Here is a 21,373-nt window from a genome sequence, read left to right on the forward strand (position 1 = left end):
GAGTGAGGGGAAATCTGTGTCAGTGAGAGAGTGAGGGGTAATCGGGTTGTGAGAGAGTGAGGGGAAATCGGGTGTCAGCGAGAGAGTGAGGGGAAATCGGTGTCAGTGAGAGAGGGGAAATTGTGTGTCAGTGAGAGTGAGAGGATATCTGTGTCAGTGAGAGAGTGAGGGGAAATCGGGTGTCAGTGAGAGAGTGAGGGGGAATCGGGTGTCAATGAGAGAGTGAGGGGGAATCGGGTGTCAGTGAGAGACTAAGGGGGAATCGGGTGTCAGTGAGAGAGTGAGGGGGAATCGGGTGTCAGTGAGAGACTAAGGGGGAATCGGGTGTCAGTGAGAGAGGGGAAATTGTGTGTCAGTGAGAGAGTGAGAGGAAATCTGTGTCAGTGAGAGAGTGAGGGGAAATCGGGTGTCAGTGAGAGAGTGAGGGGGAATCGGGTGTCAGTGAGAGAGTGAGGGGGAATCGGGTGTCAGTGCGAGAGTGAGGGGAAATCGGTGTCAGTGAGAGAGTGAGGGGAAATCTGTGTCAGTGAGAGAGTGAGGGGTAATCGGGTTGTGAGAGAGTGAGGGGAAATCGGGTGTCAGTGAGAGAGTGAGGGGAAATCGGTGTCAGTGAGAGAGGGGAAATTGTGTGTCAGTGAGAGAGTGAGAGGAAATCTGTGTCAGTGAGAGAGTGAGGGGAAATCGGGTGTCAGTGAGAGAGTGAGGGGAAATCGGGTGTCAGTGAGAGAGTGAGAGGAAATCGGGTGTCAGTGAGAGAGTGAGGGGAAATCGGGTGTCAGTGAGAGAGTGAGAGGAAATCGGGTGTCAGTGAGAGAGTGAGGGGAAATCGGGTGTCAGTGAGAGAGTGAGAGGAAATCGGGTGTCAGTGAGAGAGTGAGGGGGAATCGGGTGTCAGTGAGAGAGTGAGGGGAAATCGGGTGTCAGTGAGAGAGTGAGAGGAAATCGGGTGTCAGTGAGAGAGTGAGGGGAAATCGGGTGTCAGTGAGAGAGTGAGAGGAAATCGGGTGTCAGTGAGAGAGTGAGGGGGAATCGGGTGTCAGTGAGAGAGAGGGGGAATCGGGTGTCAGTGAGAGAGTGAGGGGAAATCGGGTGTCAGTGAGAGAGTGAGAGGAAATCGGGTGTCAGTGAGAGAGTGAGGGGGAATCGGGTGTCAGTGAGAGAGTGAGGGGGAATCGGGTGTCAGTGAGAGAGTGAGGGGGAATCGGGTGTCAGTGAGAGAGTGAGGGGAAATTGGGTGTCAGTGAGAGAGTGAGGGGGAATCGGGTGTCAGTGAGAGAGTGAGGGGAAATCGGGTGTCAGTGAGAGAGTGAGGGGGAATCGGGTGTCAGTGAGAGAGTGAGGGGGAATCGGGTGTCAGTGAGAGACTAAGGGGGAATCGGGTGTCAGTGAGAGAGTGAGGGGGAATCGGGTGTCAGTGAGAGACTAAGGGGGAATCGGGTGTCAGTGAGAGAGGGGAAATTGTGTGTCAGTGAGAGAGTGAGAGGAAATCTGTGTCAGTGAGAGAGTGAGGGGAAATCGGGTGTCAGTGAGAGAGTGAGGGGGAATCGGGTGTCAGTGAGAGAGTGAGGGGGAATCGGGTGTCAGTGAGAGAGTGAGGGGAAATCGGTGTCAGTGAGAGAGTGAGGGGAAATCTGTGTCAGTGAGAGAGTGAGGGGTAATCGGGTTGTGAGAGAGTGAGGGGAAATCGGGTGTCAGTGAGAGAGTGAGGGGAAATCGGTGTCAGTGAGAGAGGGGAAATTGTGTGTCAGTGAGAGAGTGAGAGGAAATCTGTGTCAGTGAGAGAGTGAGGGGGAATCGGGTGTCAGTGAGAGAGTGTGTGGGAATCGGGTGTCAGTCAGAGAGTGAGGGGAAATCGGTGTCAGTGAGAGAGTGAGGGGAAATCGGTGTCAGTGAGAGAGTGAGGGGTAATCGGGTGTCAGTGAGAGAGTGAGGGGAAATCGGGTGTCAGTGAGAGAGTGAGGGGAAATCGGATGTCAGTGAGAGAGTGAGGGGAAATCGGGTGTCAGTGGGAGAGTGAGGGGGAAATCGGGTGTCAGTGAGAGAGTGAGGGGGAATCGGGTGTCATTTAGAGACTGAGGGGGAATCGGGTGTCAGTGAGAGGGAATCAAGTGTCAGTGTGAGAGTGAGGGGGAATCGGGTGTCAGTGAGAGACTGAGGGGGAATAGGGTGTCTGTGAGAGAGTGAGGGGGAACCGTGTTTCAGTGAGAGAGTGAGAGTAAATCGGGTGTCAGTGAGAGAGTGAAGGGGAAATTGGGTGTCAGTGAGAGAGTGAGGGGAAATTGGGTGTCAGTGAGAGAGTGAGGGGAAATCGGGAGTCAGTGAGAGAGTGAGGGGGAAATTGGGTGTCAGTGAGAGAGTGAGGGGAAATTGGGTGTCAGTGAGAGAGTGAGGGGAAATTGGGTGTCAGTGAGAGAGTGAGGGGAAATCGGGTGTCAGTGAGAGAGTGAGGGGAAATCGGGTGTCAGTGAGAGAGTGAGGGGAAATCGGGAGTCAGTGAGAGAGTGAGGAGGAATCGGGCGTCAGTGAGAGACTGAGGGGAAATCGGGTGTCAGTGGGAGAGTGAGGGGAAATCGGGTGTCAGTGAGCGAGTGAAGGGGAATCGGGTGTCAGTGAGAGAGTGAGGGGGAATCGGGTGTCAGTGGGAGAGTGTTGGGGAATCGGGTGTCAGTGAGAAAGTGAGAGGGAATTGGGTGTCAGTGAGAGAGTGAGGGGGAATCGGTCATCTGTCAGAGAGAGAGGGAATCGGGTGTCAGTGAGAGAGTGGGGGGAAGTCGGGTTTCAGTGAGAGAGTGAAGGGGCATCGGGTGTCAGTGCGAGAGTGAGGGGGAATCGGGTGTCAGTGAGAGAGTGAGGGGAAATCGGGTGTCAGTGAGAGAGTGAGGGGAAATCGGGTGTCAGTGGGAGAGTGAGGGGGTCGGGTGTCAGTGAGAGAGTGAAGGGGCATCGGGTGTCAGTGAGAGAGTGAGGGGGAATAGGGTGTCAGTGAGAGATTGAAGGGGAACTCGGGTGTCAATGAGAGAGTGAGAGGAAATCGGGTGTCAGTGAGAGAGTGAGGGGAAATCGGGTGTCAGTGAGAGAGGGGAAATTGTGTGTCAGTGAGAGAGTGAGGGGGAATCGGGTGTCAGTGAGAGACTGAGGGTAAATCGGGTGTCAGTGAGAGAGTGAGAGGAAATCGGGTGTCAGTGAGAGAGTGAGGGGAAATCGGGTGTCAGTGAGAGAGGGGAAATTGTGTGTCAGTGAGAGAGTGAGAGGAAATCTGTGTCAGTGAGAGAGTGAGGGGAAATCGGGTGTCAGTGAGAGAGTGAGGGGGAATCGGGTGTCAGTGAGAGAGTGAGGGGAAATCGGTGTCAGTGAGAGAGTGAGGGGAAATCTGTGACAGCGAGAGAGTGAGGGGTAATCGGGTTGTGAGAGAGTGAGGGGAAATCGGGTGTCAGTGAGAGAGTGAGGGGAAATCGGTGTCAGTGAGAGAGGGGAAATTGTGTGTCAGTGAGAGTGAGAGGATATCTGTGTCAGTGAGAGAGTGAGGGGAAATCGGGTGTCAGTGAGAGAGTGAGGGGGAATCGGGTGTCAGTGAGAGAGTGAGGGGAAATCGGGTGTCAGTGAGAGAGTGAGGGGGAATCGGGTGTCAGTGAGAGAGGGGAAATCGGGTGTCAGTGAGAGAGTGAGAGGAAATCGGGTGTCAGTGAGAGAGTGAGAGGAAATCGGGTGTCAGTGAGAGAGTGAGGGGGAATCGGGTGTCAGTGAGAGAGTGAGGGGGAATCGGGTGTCAGTGAGAGAGTGAGGGGAAATCGGGTGTCAGTGAGAGAGTGAGAGGAAATCGGGTGTCAGTGAGAGAGTGAGGGGAAATCGGGTGTCAGTGAGAGAGTGAGAGGAAATCGGGTGTCAGTGAGAGAGTGAGGGGGAATCGGGTGTCAGTGAGAGAGAGGGGGAATCGGGTGTCAGTGAGAGAGTGAGGGGAAATCGGGTGTCAGTGAGAGAGTGAGAGGAAATCGGGTGTCAGTGAGAGAGTGAGGGGGAATCGGGTGTCAGTGAGAGAGTGAGGGGGAATCGGGTGTCAGTGAGAGAGTGAGGGGGAATCGGGTGTCAGTGAGAGAGTGAGGGGAAATTGGGTGTCAGTGAGAGAGTGAGGGGGAATCGGGTGTCAGTGAGAGAGTGAGGGGGAAATCGGGTGTCAGTGAGAGAGTGAGGGGAAATCGGGTCAGTGAGAGAGTGAGGGGCAATCGGGTGTCAGTGAGAGAGTGAGGGGAAATCGGGTGTCAGTGAGAGAGTGAGGGGGAATCGGGTGTCAGTGAGAGAGTGAGGGGAAATCGGGTGTCAGTGAGAGAGTGAGGGGAAATCGGGTGTCAGTGAGAGAGTGAGGGGGAATCGGGTGTCAGTGAGAGAGTGAGGGGGAATCGGGTGTCAGTGAGAGAGTGAGGGGGAATCGGGTGTCAGTGAGAGAGTGAGGGGGAATCGGGTGTCAGTGAGAGAGTGAGGGGGAATCGGGTGTCAGTGAGAGAGTGAGGGGGAAATCGGGTGTCAGTGAGAGAGTGAGGGGAAATCGGGTCAGTGAGAGAGTGAGGGGAAATCGGGTGTCAGTGAGAGAGTGAGGGGAAATCGGGTGTCAGTGAGAGAGTGAGGGGGAATCGGGTGTCAGTGAGAGAGTGAGAGGAAATCGGGTGTCAGTGAGACAGTGAGGGGAAATCGGGTGTCAGTGAGAGAGTGAAGGGGAATCGGGTGTCAGTGAGAGAGTGAGGGGAAATCGGGTGTCAGTGAGAGAGTGAGGGGGAATCGGGTGTCAGTGAGAGAGGGGAAATCGGGTGTCAGTGAGAGAGTGAGAGGAAATCGGGTGTCAGTGAGAGAGGGGAAATCGGGTGTCAGTGAGAGAGTGAGAGGAAATCGGGTGTCAGTGAGAGAGTGAGAGGAAATCGGGTGTCAGTGAGAGAGTGAGGGGGAATCGGGTGTCAGTGAGAGAGTGAGGGGGAATCGGGTGTCAGTGAGAGAGTGAGGGGAAATCGGGTGTCAGTGAGAGAGTGAGTGGAAATCGGGTGTCAGTGAGAGAGTGAGGGGGAATCGGGTGTCAGTGAGAGAGTGAGGGGAAATCGGGTGTCAGTGAGAGAGTGAGGGGGAATCGGGTGTCAGTGAGAGAGGGGAAATCGGGTGTCAGTGAGAGAGTGAGAGGAAATCGGGTGTCAGTGAGAGAGTGAGAGGAAATCGGGTGTCAGTGAGAGAGTGAGGGGGAATCGGGTGTCAGTGAGAGAGTGAGGGGGAATCGGGTGTCAGTGAGAGAGTGAGGGGAAATCGGGTGTCAGTGAGAGAGTGAGAGGAAATCGGGTGTCAGTGAGAGAGTGAGGGGGAATCGGTTGTCAGTGAGAGAGTGAGGGGGAATCGGGTGTCAGTGAGAGAGTGAGGGTGAATCGGGTGTCAGTGAGAGAGTGAGGGGAAATTGGGTGTCAGTGAGAGAGTGAGGGGGAATCGGGTGTCAGTGAGAGAGTGAGGGGAAATCGGGTGTCAGTGAGAGAGGGGAAATTGTGTGTCAGTGAGAGAGTGAGAGGAAATCTGTGTCAGTGAGAGAGTGAGGGGAAATCGGGTGTCAGTGAGAGAGTGAGGGGGAATCGGGTGTCAGTGAGAGAGTGAGGGGAAATCGGTGTCAGTGAGAGAGTGAGGGGAAATCTGTGTCAGTGAGAGAGTGAGGGGTAATCGGGTTGTGAGAGAGTGAGGGGAAATCGGGTGTCAGCGAGAGAGTGAGGGGAAATCGGTGTCAGTGAGAGAGGGGAAATTGTGTGTCAGTGAGAGTGAGAGGATATCTGTGTCAGTGAGAGAGTGAGGGGAAATCGGGTGTCAGTGAGAGAGTGAGGGGGAATCGGGTGTCAGTGAGAGAGTGAGGGGGAATCGGGTGTCAGTGAGAGAGTGAGAGGAAATCGGGTGTCAGTGAGAGAGTGAGGGGGAATCGGGTGTCAGTGAGAGACTAAGGGGGAATCGGGTGTCAGTGAGAGAGGGGAAATTGTGTGTCAGTGAGAGAGTGAGAGGAAATCTGTGTCAGTGAGAGAGTGAGGGGAAATCGGGTGTCAGTGAGAGAGTGAGGGGGAATCGGGTGTCAGTGAGAGAGTGAGGGGGAATCGGGTGTCAGTGCGAGAGTGAGGGGAAATCGGTGTCAGTGAGAGAGTGAGGGGAAATCTGTGTCAGTGAGAGAGTGAGGGGTAATCGGGTTGTGAGAGAGTGAGGGGAAATCGGGTGTCAGTGAGAGAGTGAGGGGAAATCGGTGTCAGTGAGAGAGGGGAAATTGTGTGTCAGTGAGAGAGTGAGAGGAAATCTGTGTCAGTGAGAGAGTGAGGGGAAATCGGGTGTCAGTGAGAGAGTGAGGGGAAATCGGGTGTCAGTGAGAGAGTGAGAGGAAATCGGGTGTCAGTGAGAGAGTGAGGGGAAATCGGGTGTCAGTGAGAGAGTGAGAGGAAATCGGGTGTCAGTGAGAGAGTGAGGGGAAATCGGGTGTCAGTGAGAGAGTGAGAGGAAATCGGGTGTCAGTGAGAGAGTGAGGGGGAATCGGGTGTCAGTGAGAGAGTGAGGGGAAATCGGGTGTCAGTGAGAGAGTGAGAGGAAATCGGGTGTCAGTGAGAGAGTGAGGGGAAATCGGGTGTCAGTGAGAGAGTGAGAGGAAATCGGGTGTCAGTGAGAGAGTGAGGGGGAATCGGGTGTCAGTGAGAGAGAGGGGGAATCGGGTGTCAGTGAGAGAGTGAGGGGGAATCGGGTGTCAGTGAGAGAGTGAGAGGAAATCGGGTGTCAGTGAGAGAGTGAGGGGGAATCGGGTGTCAGTGAGAGAGTGAGGGGGAATCGGGTGTCAGTGAGAGAGTGAGGGGGAATCGGGTGTCAGTGAGAGAGTGAGGGGAAATTGGGTGTCAGTGAGAGAGTGAGGGGGAATCGGGTGTCAGTGAGAGAGTGAGGGGAAATCGGGTGTCAGTGAGAGAGTGAGGGGGAATCGGGTGTCAGTGAGAGAGTGAGGGGGAATCGGGTGTCAGTGAGAGACTAAGGGGGAATCGGGTGTCAGTGAGAGAGTGAGGGGGAATCGGGTGTCAGTGAGAGACTAAGGGGGAATCGGGTGTCAGTGAGAGAGGGGAAATTGTGTGTCAGTGAGAGAGTGAGAGGAAATCTGTGTCAGTGAGAGAGTGAGGGGAAATCGGGTGTCAGTGAGAGAGTGAGGGGGAATCGGGTGTCAGTGAGAGAGTGAGGGGGAATCGGGTGTCAGTGAGAGAGTGAGGGGAAATCGGTGTCAGTGAGAGAGTGAGGGGAAATCTGTGTCAGTGAGAGAGTGAGGGGTAATCGGGTTGTGAGAGAGTGAGGGGAAATCGGGTGTCAGTGAGAGAGTGAGGGGAAATCGGTGTCAGTGAGAGAGGGGAAATTGTGTGTCAGTGAGAGAGTGAGAGGAAATCTGTGTCAGTGAGAGAGTGAGGGGGAATCGGGTGTCAGTGAGAGAGTGTGTGGGAATCGGGTGTCAGTCAGAGAGTGAGGGGAAATCGGTGTCAGTGAGAGAGTGAGGGGAAATCGGTGTCAGTGAGAGAGTGAGGGGTAATCGGGTGTCAGTGAGAGAGTGAGGGGAAATCGGGTGTCAGTGAGAGAGTGAGGGGAAATCGGATGTCAGTGAGAGAGTGAGGGGAAATCGGGTGTCAGTGGGAGAGTGAGGGGGAAATCGGGTGTCAGTGAGAGAGTGAGGGGGAATCGGGTGTCATTTAGAGACTGAGGGGGAATCGGGTGTCAGTGAGAGGGAATCAAGTGTCAGTGTGAGAGTGAGGGGGAATCGGGTGTCAGTGAGAGACTGAGGGGGAATAGGGTGTCTGTGAGAGAGTGAGGGGGAACCGTGTTTCAGTGAGAGAGTGAGAGTAAATCGGGTGTCAGTGAGAGAGTGAAGGGGAAATTGGGTGTCAGTGAGAGAGTGAGGGGAAATTGGGTGTCAGTGAGAGAGTGAGGGGAAATCGGGAGTCAGTGAGAGAGTGAGGGGGAAATTGGGTGTCAGTGAGAGAGTGAGGGGAAATTGGGTGTCAGTGAGAGAGTGAGGGGAAATTGGGTGTCAGTGAGAGAGTGAGGGGAAATCGGGTGTCAGTGAGAGAGTGAGGGGAAATCGGGTGTCAGTGAGAGAGTGAGGGGAAATCGGGAGTCAGTGAGAGAGTGAGGAGGAATCGGGCGTCAGTGAGAGACTGAGGGGAAATCGGGTGTCAGTGGGAGAGTGAGGGGAAATCGGGTGTCAGTGAGCGAGTGAAGGGGAATCGGGTGTCAGTGAGAGAGTGAGGGGGAATCGGGTGTCAGTGGGAGAGTGTTGGGGAATCGGGTGTCAGTGAGAAAGTGAGAGGGAATTGGGTGTCAGTGAGAGAGTGAGGGGGAATCGGTCATCTGTCAGAGAGAGAGGGAATCGGGTGTCAGTGAGAGAGTGGGGGGAAGTCGGGTTTCAGTGAGAGAGTGAAGGGGCATCGGGTGTCAGTGCGAGAGTGAGGGGGAATCGGGTGTCAGTGAGAGAGTGAGGGGAAATCGGGTGTCAGTGAGAGAGTGAGGGGAAATCGGGTGTCAGTGGGAGAGTGAGGGGGTCGGGTGTCAGTGAGAGAGTGAAGGGGCATCGGGTGTCAGTGAGAGAGTGAGGGGGAATAGGGTGTCAGTGAGAGATTGAAGGGGAACTCGGGTGTCAATGAGAGAGTGAGAGGAAATCGGGTGTCAGTGAGAGAGTGAGGGGAAATCGGGTGTCAGTGAGAGAGGGGAAATTGTGTGTCAGTGAGAGAGTGAGGGGGAATCGGGTGTCAGTGAGAGACTGAGGGTAAATCGGGTGTCAGTGAGAGAGTGAGAGGAAATCGGGTGTCAGTGAGAGAGTGAGAGGAAATCGGGTGTCAGTGAGAGAGTGAGGGGAAATCGGGTGTCAGTGAGAGAGGGGAAATTGTGTGTCAGTGAGAGAGTGAGAGGAAATCTGTGTCAGTGAGAGAGTGAGGGGAAATCGGGTGTCAGTGAGAGAGTGAGGGGGAATCGGGTGTCAGTGAGAGAGTGAGGGGAAATCGGTGTCAGTGAGAGAGTGAGGGGAAATCTGTGACAGCGAGAGAGTGAGGGGTAATCGGGTTGTGAGAGAGTGAGGGGAAATCGGGTGTCAGTGAGAGAGTGAGGGGAAATCGGTGTCAGTGAGAGAGGGGAAATTGTGTGTCAGTGAGAGTGAGAGGATATCTGTGTCAGTGAGAGAGTGAGGGGAAATCGGGTGTCAGTGAGAGAGTGAGGGGGAATCGGGTGTCAGTGAGAGAGTGAGGGGGAATCGGGTGTCAGTGAGAGACTAAGGGGGAATCGGGTGTCAGTGAGAGAGTGAGGGGGAATCGGGTGTCAGTGAGAGACTAAGGGGGAATCGGGTGTCAGTGAGAGAGGGGAAATTGTGTGTCAGTGAGAGAGTGAGAGGAAATCTGTGTCAGTGAGAGAGTGAGGGGAAATCGGGTGTCAGTGAGAGAGTGAGGGGGAATCGGGTGTCAGTGAGAGAGTGAGGGGGAATCGGGTGTCAGTGCGAGAGTGAGGGGAAATCGGTGTCAGTGAGAGAGTGAGGGGAAATCTGTGTCAGTGAGAGAGTGAGGGGTAATCGGGTTGTGAGAGAGTGAGGGGAAATCGGGTGTCAGTGAGAGAGTGAGGGGAAATCGGTGTCAGTGAGAGAGGGGAAATTGTGTGTCAGTGAGAGAGTGAGAGGAAATCTGTGTCAGTGAGAGAGTGAGGGGAAATCGGGTGTCAGTGAGAGAGTGAGGGGAAATCGGGTGTCAGTGAGAGAGTGAGAGGAAATCGGGTGTCAGTGAGAGAGTGAGGGGAAATCGGGTGTCAGTGAGAGAGTGAGAGGAAATCGGGTGTCAGTGAGAGAGTGAGGGGAAATCGGGTGTCAGTGAGAGAGTGAGAGGAAATCGGGTGTCAGTGAGAGAGTGAGGGGGAATCGGGTGTCAGTGAGAGAGTGAGGGGAAATCGGGTGTCAGTGAGAGAGTGAGAGGAAATCGGGTGTCAGTGAGAGAGTGAGGGGAAATCGGGTGTCAGTGAGAGAGTGAGAGGAAATCGGGTGTCAGTGAGAGAGTGAGGGGGAATCGGGTGTCAGTGAGAGAGAGGGGGAATCGGGTGTCAGTGAGAGAGTGAGGGGAAATCGGGTGTCAGTGAGAGAGTGAGAGGAAATCGGGTGTCAGTGAGAGAGTGAGGGGGAATCGGGTGTCAGTGAGAGAGTGAGGGGGAATCGGGTGTCAGTGAGAGAGTGAGGGGAAATCGGGTGTCAGTGAGAGAGTGAGGGGGAATCGGGTGTCAGTGAGAGAGTGAGGGGGAATCGGGTGTCAGTGAGAGACTAAGGGGGAATCGGGTGTCAGTGAGAGAGTGAGGGGGAATCGGGTGTCAGTGAGAGACTAAGGGGGAATCGGGTGTCAGTGAGAGAGGGGAAATTGTGTGTCAGTGAGAGAGTGAGAGGAAATCTGTGTCAGTGAGAGAGTGAGGGGAAATCGGGTGTCAGTGAGAGAGTGAGGGGGAATCGGGTGTCAGTGAGAGAGTGAGGGGGAATCGGGTGTCAGTGAGAGAGTGAGGGGAAATCGGTGTCAGTGAGAGAGTGAGGGGAAATCTGTGTCAGTGAGAGAGTGAGGGGTAATCGGGTTGTGAGAGAGTGAGGGGAAATCGGGTGTCAGTGAGAGAGTGAGGGGAAATCGGTGTCAGTGAGAGAGGGGAAATTGTGTGTCAGTGAGAGAGTGAGAGGAAATCTGTGTCAGTGAGAGAGTGAGGGGGAATCGGGTGTCAGTGAGAGAGTGTGTGGGAATCGGGTGTCAGTCAGAGAGTGAGGGGAAATCGGTGTCAGTGAGAGAGTGAGGGGAAATCGGTGTCAGTGAGAGAGTGAGGGGTAATCGGGTGTCAGTGAGAGAGTGAGGGGAAATCGGGTGTCAGTGAGAGAGTGAGGGGAAATCGGATGTCAGTGAGAGAGTGAGGGGAAATCGGGTGTCAGTGGGAGAGTGAGGGGGAAATCGGGTGTCAGTGAGAGAGTGAGGGGGAATCGGGTGTCATTTAGAGACTGAGGGGGAATCGGGTGTCAGTGAGAGGGAATCAAGTGTCAGTGTGAGAGTGAGGGGGAATCGGGTGTCAGTGAGAGACTGAGGGGGAATAGGGTGTCTGTGAGAGAGTGAGGGGGAACCGTGTTTCAGTGAGAGAGTGAGAGTAAATCGGGTGTCAATGAGAGAGTGAAGGGGAAATTGGGTGTCAGTGAGAGAGTGAGGGGAAATTGGGTGTCAGTGAGAGAGTGAGGGGAAATCGGGAGTCAGTGAGAGAGTGAGGGGGAAATTGGGTGTCAGTGAGAGAGTGAGGGGAAATTGGGTGTCAGTGAGAGAGTGAGGGGAAATCGGGTGTCAGTGAGAGAGTGAGGGGAAATCGGGTGTCAGTGAGAGAGTGAGGGGAAATCGGGAGTCAGTGAGAGAGTGAGGAGGAATCGGGCGTCAGTGAGAGACTGAGGGGAAATCGGGTGTCAGTGGGAGAGTGAGGGGAAATCGGGTGTCAGTGAGAGAGTGAAGGGGAATCGGGTGTCAGTGAGAGAGTGAGGGGGAATCGGGTGTCAGTGGGAGAGTGTTGGGGAATCGGGTGTCAGTGAGAAAGTGAGAGGGAATTGGGTGTCAGTGAGAGAGTGAGGGGGAATCGGTCATCTGTCAGAGAGAGAGGGAATCGGGTGTCAGTGAGAGAGTGGGGGGAAGTCGGGTTTCAGTGAGAGAGTGAAGGGGCATCGGGTGTCAGTGCGAGAGTGAGGGGGAATCGGGTGTCAGTGAGAGAGTGAGGGGAAATCGGGTGTCAGTGAGAGAGTGAGGGGAAATCGGGTGTCAGTGGGAGAGTGAGGGGGTCGGGTGTCAGTGAGAGAGTGAAGGGGCATCGGGTGTCAGTGAGAGAGTGAGGGGGAATAGGGTGTCAGTGAGAGATTGAAGGGGAAATCGGGTGTCAGTGAGAGAGTGAGAGGAAATCGGGTGTCAGTGAGAGAGTGAGGGGAAATCGGGTGTCAGTGAGAGAGGGGAAATTGTGTGTCAGTGAGAGAGTGAGGGGGAATCGGGTGTCAGTGAGAGACTGAGGGTAAATCGGGTGTCAGTGAGAGAGTGAGAGGAAATCGGGTGTCAGTGAGAGAGTGAGAGGAAATCGGGTGTCAGTGAGAGAGTGAGGGGAAATCGGGTGTCAATGTGAGTCTGAGAGTAAATCGGGTGTGAAATCGGGTGTCAGTGAGAGAGTGAGGGGAAATCGGGTGTCAGTGAGAGAGGGGAAATTGTGTGTCAGTGAGAGAGTGAGGGGGAATCGGGTGTCAGTGAGAGACTGAGGGTAAATCGGGTGTCAGTGAGAGAGTGAGAGGAAATCGGGTGTCAGTGAGAGAGTGAGAGGAAATCGGGTGTCAGTGAGAGAGTGAGGGGAAATCGGGTGTCAATGTGAGTCTGAGAGTAAATCGGGTGTCAGTGAGAGAGTGAGGAAATCGGTGTCAGTGAGAGAGTGAAGAGGTAATCGGGTGTCAGTGAGAGAGTGAGGGGAAATCGGGTGTCAGTGAGAGAGTGAGAGGAAATCGGGTGTCAGTGAGAGAGTGAGGGGAAATCGGGTGTCAGTGAGAGAGTGAGGGGGAATCTGTGTCATTGAGAGACTGAGGGGGAATCGGGTGTCAATGTGAGTCTGAGAGTAAATCGGGTGTCAGTGAGAGAGTGAGAGGAAATCGGTGTCAGTGAGAGAGTGAAGAGGTAATCGGGTGTCAGTGAGAGAGTGAGGGGAAATTGGGTGTCAGTGAGAGAGTGAGGGGAAATCGGGAGTCAGTGAGAGAGTGAGGGGGAATCGGGCGTCAGTGAGAGACTGAGGGGAAATCGGGTGTCAGTGGGAGAGTGAGGGGAAATCGGTGTCAGTGAGAGAGTGAAGGGGAATCGGGTGTCAGTGAGAGAGTGATGGGGAATCGGGTGTCAGTTAGAGACTGAGGGGGAATCGGGTGTCAGTGAGAGGGAATCAAGTGTCAGTGAGAGAGTGAGGGGGAATCGGGTGTCAGTGTGAGAGTGAGGGGGAATCGGGTGTCAGTGACTGAGGGGGAATTGGGTGTCTGTGAGAGAGTGAGGGGGAACCGTGTTTCAGTGAGAGAGTGAGAGTAAATCGGGTGTCAGTGAGAGAGTGAGAGGAAATCGGTGTCAGTGAGAGAGTGAAGGGGAAATCGGGAGTCAGTGAGAGAGTGAGGGGAAATTGGGTGTCAGTGAGAGAGTGAGGGGAAATCGGGAGTCAGTGAGAGAGTGAGGGGGAATCGGGTGTCAGTGGGAGAGTGAGGGGAAATCGGGTGTCAGTGAGAGAGTGAAGGGGAATCGGGTGTCAGTGAGAGAGTGAGGGGGAATCGGGTGTCAGTGGGAGAGTGTTGGGGAATCGGGTGTCAGTGAGAAAGTGAGAGGGAATTGGGTGTCAGTGAGAGAGTGAGGGGGAATCGGTCATTTGTCAGAGAGTGAGAGGGAATCGGGTGTCAGTGAGAGAGTGGGGGGAAGTCGGGTGTCAGTGAGAGAGTGAGGGGAATTCGGGAGTCAGTGAGAGAGTGAGGGGGAATCGGGCGTCAGTGAGAGACTGAGGGGAAATCGGGTGTCAGTGGGAGACTGAGGGGGAATTGGGTGTCTGTGAGAGAGTGAGGGGGAACCGTGCGTCAGTGAGAGAGTGAGAGTAAATCGGGTGTCAGTGAGAGAGAGAGAGGAAATCGGTGTCAGTGAGAGAGTGAAGGGGAAATCGGGTGTCAGTGAGAGAGTGAGGGGAAATTGGGTGTCAGTGAGAGAGTGAGGGGAAATTGGGTGTCAGTGAGAGAGTGAGGGGAAATCTGTGTCAGTGAGAGAGTGAGGGGAAATCGGGTGTCAGTGAGAGAGTGAGGGGAAATCGGGTGTCAGTGAGAGAGTGAGAGGAAATCGGGTGTCAGTAAGAGAGTGAGGGGAAATCGGGTGTCAGTGAGAGAGTGAAGGGGAATCGGGTGTCAGTGAGAGAGTGAGGGGAAATCGGGTGTCAGTGAGAGAGTGAGGGGAAATCGGGTGTCAGTGGGAGAGTGAGGGGAAATCGGGTGTCAGTGAGAGAGTGAAGGGGAATCGGGTGTCAGTTGGAGACGGAGGGGGAATCGGGTGTCAGTGTGAGAGTGAGGGGGAACCTTGTGTCAGTGAGAGAGTGGGCGGAAATCTGGTGTTTGAGAGAGTGTGGGGGAATCCGGTGTCATTGAGACACTGTGGGGTATCGGCTGTCAGTGAGAGAGTGAGGGGGAATCGGGTGTCAGTGGGAGAGTGTTGGGGAATCGGGTGTCAGTGAGAAAGTGAGAGGGAATTGGGTGTCAGTGAGAGAGTGAGGGGGAATCGGTCATCTGTCAGAGAGTGAGAGGGAATCAGGTGTCAGTGAGAGTGAGGGGGAATCTGGTGTCAATGAGAAAGTGAGGGAATCTCGTTTTATTGAGAGAGTTTGAGGGGGAATCTGGTGTCAATGAGCTAGTGAGGGGGAATCGGATCTCGGTGAAATCGTGAGGCAGGAATCTGGTATCAATGAGACAGTGAGAAGGTACTGGTTGTCAATGGGAGAATGAGAGGATACTGGGTGTCAGTGAGGTTGCGAGGCAGAACCGTAGAACCAGAGAACGGTTACAGCACAGAAGGAGGCCATCCGGCTCTTCGTGTAGTGCCGGCTCTCTGTACGAATAATTCACCTAGTCCCATTCCCCCTCCTTTTCCCCGAAGCCCTGCAATTTTTTTCTCTTCATATAATTATCGAATTCTCTTTTGAAAGCCTCTATTGAATGTGCCTCAACAGCATTCCAGATCTAATCATACGGTGTGTAAAAAATCTTTTCCTTATGTCATTGTTGCTGTTTTTACCAATCACCTTAAATCACTGGCCTCTAGTTCTTGATCCTTCCACCAACAGGAGCAGTTTTTCGCTATCTACTATATCCAATCCCCTGATTGTTTTGAACACCTCTATCAAATCTGCTCTTATTCTTCTCTTCGCCAAGAGAACAGCTGCAATTTCTCCAATCTACCCATGTAATTGATGTTCCTCATCCCTGAAACTATTTTCGTAAGTCTTTTCTGAACCCTCTCTAATGCCTTCACATCCTTCCTGAAGTGTGGAGCCCAGAACTGGACAAAATCCTCAAATTGAAGCTAAACCAGTTTTTAGTACAGGTTTATCATAATTACCTTGCTTTTGTACTCTTTGCCCCTATTTATAAAATCAGGATTCCGTATGCTTTATTGACTGCTTTCTTAACCTGTCCTGTGACCTTCATTGATTGGTGCACGTTTACCCCCAGGTCCCTTTGTTCCATCACCCCCTTTAAAATTGTTCCCTTTATTTTATATTGCCTCTCCTCCTACTTCCTACCAGTCCACCCATTCCACCAACCTATCTATGTCCTCTTGAAGTCTATCACTATCCTCCTCACAGTTCACAATACTTCCAAGTTATGTCATCTGCAAATTTTGAAATTTTGCCCTGTACACGCAAATCTAGGACATTATTATATATCAAGAAAAGCAGGGATCCTAACACTAACGCCTGGGGAACCCCACTATTTACCTTCCTCTGCAAATGAGACCCAACCTGAGCCCAACAGAACCCCATCCTACCCGGCCCAAGTCCTTCCATTTTTCCTGCGCCCAACCTGACCATCAGTTAACCTACCTTCCATTTTTCACTTTGTTCCTTATCTGCACAAGCTTAAAATAACTGTAACAAAACCACCTTTAAAGTCCAAAAAGTAAATTAGCATTAGAATCACTTACCTGAGGTGGTGATAGAGCATATCCGATCTGGCCCGACCCGACCCAAGCCCAAATGCCGGACCCGGAAGTGCGACCCGATCCGAACCCAACCCAACACATGTCGTCGGGTTCGGGTTGGGTAGCAGGCCTTTACCTCCTCTATCACCATGACTTGGGCAGCATCTTCTTCCTTGATAAAGGCAGATGCAAAGTACTGATAGAGTCGTAGAATTATACAGCACAGAAACAGGCCTTTCGGCCCACCATGTCCATGGCATCCATCAAGCGCCTATCTATTCTAATCCCATTTTCCAGCCCTTGGCCCATAGCCTTGTATGCTATGGCGTTTCAAGTGCCCATCTAAATACTTCTTAAATGTTGTGAGTGTTCCTGCCTCTGCCACCCCTTCAGGCAGTGTGTTCCAGATTCCAACCACCCTCAGGGTGAAAATATTTTTCCTGAAATCCCCTCTAAACCTCCTGCCCCTTACCTTAAATCTATGCCCCCTCGTTATTGACCCCTCCACTAAGGGAAAAAGTTTCTTCCGATCTACCCTATCTATGCCCCTCATAATTTTGTACACCTCAATCAGGTTCCTCCTCAGCCTTCTCTGCTCTAAGGAAAACAACCCTAGCCTATCCAGTCTCTCTTCAGAGCTGAAATACTCCAGCCCAGGCAACATCCTGGTGAATCTCCACTGTACCCTCTCCAGTGCAATCACATCCTTCCTATAGTGTGGCGACCAGAACTGTACACAGTACTCCAGCTGTGGCCTAGCTAGCATTTTATGCAGCTCCATCATAACCTCCCTGCTCTTATATTCTATGCTTCGGCTAATAAAGGCAAGTTTCCCATATGCCTTCCGAACCACCTTATCTACCTGTGCTGCTGCCTTCAGTGATCTATGGGCAAGTACACCACGGTCCCTCTGACCCTCTGTACTTCCTAGGGTCCTACCAACTATTGTATATTCCTTTGCCTTGTTAGTCCTCCCAAAATGCATCACCTCACACTTCTCAGAATTAAATTCTATTTGCCACTGCTCTGTCCATCTTACCAGCCCATCTATACCGTCCTGTAATCTGAGGCTTTCCTCTTCACTATTTACGACACCACCAATTTTCGTGTCATCTGCGAATTTACTGATCATACCTCCTATATTCACGTCAAGATCATTAATGTACACTACAAACAGCAAGGGTCCCAGCACCAATCCCTGCAGTACACCACTGGTCTGAGGCTTCCAATCGCAAAAACAACCCTCGACCATCACCCTCAGCCTCCTGCCACTAAGCCAATTTTGAATCTAATTTGCCAAATTGCCCTGGATCCCATGCGCTCTTACCTTCTTAACCACTCTCCCATGTGGGACCTTATCAAAAGCCTGACTGCAGTCCATGTAGACTACATCAACTGCTTTACATTTATCAACACATCTAGTCACCTCCTCGAAAATTTCAATCTCAGCCATGCCCTCTGCCTCCATGTGTAAATCTCATTTTAGGTCCCTAATCAGCCCCACTCCTCCTTTTACCACCCTTTTATTATTTATATGCCTATAGAAGACTTTTGGATTCCCTTTTATGTAAGCTGCTAGACTCTTCTCATACTCTCTCTTTGCTTCACTATTTGTTTTTTCACTTCCCCTCTGAACTTTCTGTATTCCACCTGGTCCTCAATTGTATTATCTACATGACATCTGTCTAATGCATTCTTTTTCTGCTTCATCTTACTCTTTATCTCCTTTGTCATCCAGGGAGCTCTGGATTTGTTTACCCTACCTCTCCCCATCGTGGGAATATACCTTGACTGTACCCCAGGATATTTCCTCTTTAAAAGGGTGGCACAGTGGCGCAGTGGTTAGCACCGCAGCCTCACAGCTCCAGCGACCCAGGTTCTGTTCTGGGTACTGCCTGTGCGGAGTTTGCAAGTTCTCCCTGTGACCGTATGGGTTTCCGCTGGGTGCTCCGGTTTCTTCCCACAGCCAAAGACTTGCAGCTTGATTGGCCATTGTAAATTGCCCCTCGTGTAGGAAGGTGGTAGGAGAATGGTGGGGATGTAGTAGGGAATATGGGATTAATGTAGGATTAGTATAAATGGGTGGTTGTTGGTCGGCACAGACTTGGTGGGCCGAAGGTCCTGTTTCAGTGCTGTATCTCTAAATAAATAAAAAATAAAGATAGCCCATTGCTCTGTTATAGTTTTGCCTGCCAATCTTTGATTTCAATTTACCTGGACCAGATCCCTTTTCACCCCATTGAAGTCGGCCTGCCCGCAATTAATTATTTTTATTCTGGATTGCCCCTTGTCCTTTTCCAAAGCCAACCTAAAATTTATGATACTATGATCACTATTCCCTAATTGTTCCCCTACTGACACTTGATTCACTTGACCCACCTCATTCCCCAGAACCAGTTCCATCAAGGCTTCCTTTCTTTTTGGACTGGAGGCATACTGATGTAGAAAATTTTCGTGAACACACTGTAGAAACTCTTGCCCCTCTCTGCCTTTTACATTATTACTAACCCAGTCTATATTAAGATAATTAAAGTCCTCCATTATAACTACTCTATAATTCTTGCACCTCTCTATAATTTCCTTGCACATTTGTTCCTGTATATCTTTCCCACTAGTTGATGGCCGATAGAATACACTCAGTAATTACCTCTATCATTTCTTATTTCTAACCAAATAGATTTTGTCCTTGACCCCTCTAAGACATCCTCTCTCTCCAGCACTGTAATGTTCTTAATCAATACTGCTACCGCTCTTCCTTTCTTCCTTCCCTATCTTACCTGAATACCTTGTATCCAGAAATATTTACTCCCCAGTGCTGCTGGTTTTTGAAACAAAACAAAAAGTGCTGGAAATACTCAGCTGGTCAGGCAGCATCTGTGGAGAGAGAAGCAAAGTTAACGTTTCAGGTCTGTAATCTTGCATCAGAATGGAATCAGAAGAAAGCCTTGCTGGAACTGGTTCTGGGGAATGAGGTGGGTCAAGTGAATCAAGTGTCATTTAGGGAACAGTGATCATAGTATCATAAGTTTTAGGTTGGCTTTGGAAAAAGACAAGGGATAAACCAGAGTAAAAATAATTGATGAAAGGTCACAGACCTGAAACGTTAACTTTGCTTCTCTCTCCACAGATACTGCCAGACCTGCTGAGTATTTCCAGCACTTTTTGTTTTGTTTCAGATTTCCAGCATCTGCGGTATTTTGCTTTTATCCTGCTGTTTTTTGAGCCATGTCTCCGTTATTGCCATATCGTATTTCCACTTGACTATCTGCGCCTGCAGCCACACTCTGCGCTGTCACGGACATGCACAGTAAATCTAATTTAGACCACAATACATTCCTAATACCTTACTATTTGCTGCCGTAGTGCTATCTGTCTCTCCCAATTCTCTGTACACCTTGGTTTTCCTCTCGAATATTACCTCCTGGTTCCTATACCCCTGCCAAGTTAGGTAAACCCCATTAATATTCATTATAAGCCCACCGACTCCCACAGCTACCTTGACTGCACTTCTTCATACCCTGCCTCTTGTAAGGACTCCATTCCATTCTCCCAGTTTCTCCATCTCCGCGCATCTGCTCTGATGATGCAACCTTCCACAACAGTGCCTCTGACATGTCTTCCTTTTTCCTCAATTGAGGATTCCCGCCCCAATATGGTGGACAGGGCCTTCAACCGTGTCCAGCTTCAAAGAGAAATCACTCTTTAATGATTATTGCTGAGAATGACCTGTGCACTGTTTCTCATTTAGGATTGGCAAGAGTTTAGCAGAGAGCTATTTGATGTGATACTCCTGCAGTTGGCAGAAAGCCATGTTGATCTCTTCATTGATCTTTCTGCATCCGAAAAAGCACTCTTTGTCGAGCGAGCTGCCAAAACGATTGTTGGAGGTAAGATTCTGGATTCGGTGAATCACAAACCAAGGTGACAGGACATGTGTGCTGTACAAGCTATAGGGCTGAATTTAATGAGGCCATTTGGAATGGGAATGGAGGCGTTGGGGGTGGGGGATGGAGAATAGCATCGGGTGAATCCACCCGGCAATCCAACGTCATGAATTCAGTTCCAGATTTAGTCAGCGGCGGGAAAGCACCAAGGCAGCCCCAACGCAATGGGACTGCAATTTAAATTGTACGACAATTACTTTTAGTACATTTGCATGTAATTGAAAGCAATTGAGGGCTTGGAATTAAGTGGACGATGGGCAGCCCTCACATACCTTCGGAACCTCAGTCATTGAAAGCTGGCAGCACCGAGGTGAGGCCTCAGTGCCACAACGGGTAGGCAGCCATGACCAGCACTGCATAGGGGAAGAGGGGGAAGCGGAGGCAATTGTCATACTGCAGCGTTGTACACGCTACATGGGTGGGCTTGGTCTCGGGTGGCAGTACTGGGGTGGGATTGGGATTGGGTGGTCTGCAAGGGGGGCTCGGTCTCGGGTTGTCTGCAAGGCAGGGCTCTGTCCCAGATGTTTCTGCAAAGGAATGCTGGGTCTCGGGTGGTCTGCAAAGCAGGGCTGGTTATCGGGTGTTTTTCTGGGGGTGAGGGCAAGGTCTCAGGTGGTCTGCAAGGGGGGGCTTAGATTTTGCATGGCAGTACCGGGTGCCCATACTGCTGGGTGAGAGGGTCAGCTATCAGTTACGGTGGGCATTGAGGGCCATTAGTGAATCGGCTGAGAGAAGTAGCAAAGGGAAAGCTGCCAGCGCAGGTTCGTCCCTGCAAGGGCAGTGCTCCAGAGGCTTATTGATCACATGGCATGGGTTTCATACACCTTGTCTTTTTTGACCCCTGTGGCATGATGCATTACCTCTGACAGAGGGAGGGCCAGGATTTTATTTTTATTTGTTTCAGGGATGTGGCAAGGTATCATTTGTTGCCCATCTCTAATTTCCCTTGAAAATGTGGTGAGCTGCCTTCTTGAACCACCGCAGTCCATCTGGCGATTATGGGGAGGCAGTGGCGTAGTGGTATTGTCACTGGACTAGTAACCCAGACACCCAGGCTATTGCTCTGGGTACATAGGTTCGAATGCCACCATGGCAGATGGTGGAACATGAAGTCAATTAATAAATCTGGAATTAATAAATCTGGAATTAAAAAAGCAAGTCTAATGATGGCCATTGTCAATTGTCATAAAAACTCATCTGGTTCACTAATATCCTTTAGGGAAGGAAATCTGCTGTTCCTTACCTGGTCTGGCCCGACCTGACCCGAGCCCGAAAGCCGGCCCCGGAAAATGGGCCCAACCCAAACTTGACACATGTTGTCGGGTCTTGTCGGGTTCAGGTTGGGGAGCAGGCCTCTAATCATACCAGCCCATCTGTATCGTCCTGTAATCTAAGGCTTTCCTCCTCACTATTTACCCAACACCACCAGTTTTTGTGTCATCTGCAGACTTACTGACCATACCTCCTATATTCATGTCTAAGTCATTAATGTACACTACAAACAGCAAGGGTCCCAGCATCATCCCTGCGGTACACCACTGGTCACGGGCTTCCAATCGCAAAAACAACCCTCGACCATCACCCTCTGCCTCCTGCCACTAAGCCAATTTTGGATCCAATTTGCCAAATTGCCCTGGATCCCATGGGCTCTTACCTTCTTAATCAATCTCCCATGCGAGTCCTTATCAAAAGCCTTACTGAAATCCATGT

General features: G+C 51.7%; 1 protein-coding gene across 8 annotated transcripts in view; it reads left to right on the forward strand.

Annotated features, from left to right (window-relative positions):
- The window catches only part of LOC137346878 (uncharacterized), a 398,647-nt gene that overhangs the window by 5,424 nt on the left and 371,850 nt on the right, over positions 1 to 21,373 (forward strand). For 7 of the 8 annotated variants that reach the window (XM_068010837.1, XM_068010836.1, XM_068010841.1 and 4 more), the window contains exon 2: positions 19,468 to 19,606. In XM_068010837.1, the coding sequence (XP_067866938.1) occupies positions 19,468 to 19,606 (139 nt within the window). Of the gene's footprint in view, positions 1 to 19,467; positions 19,607 to 21,373 lie in introns of those variants that run through there. The other variant, XM_068010843.1, reaches the window with a different exon arrangement.

Source organism: Heterodontus francisci, chromosome 30 (assembly GCF_036365525.1).
Source record: "Heterodontus francisci isolate sHetFra1 chromosome 30, sHetFra1.hap1, whole genome shotgun sequence".
Classification (NCBI taxonomy): domain Eukaryota; kingdom Metazoa; phylum Chordata; class Chondrichthyes; order Heterodontiformes; family Heterodontidae; genus Heterodontus; species Heterodontus francisci.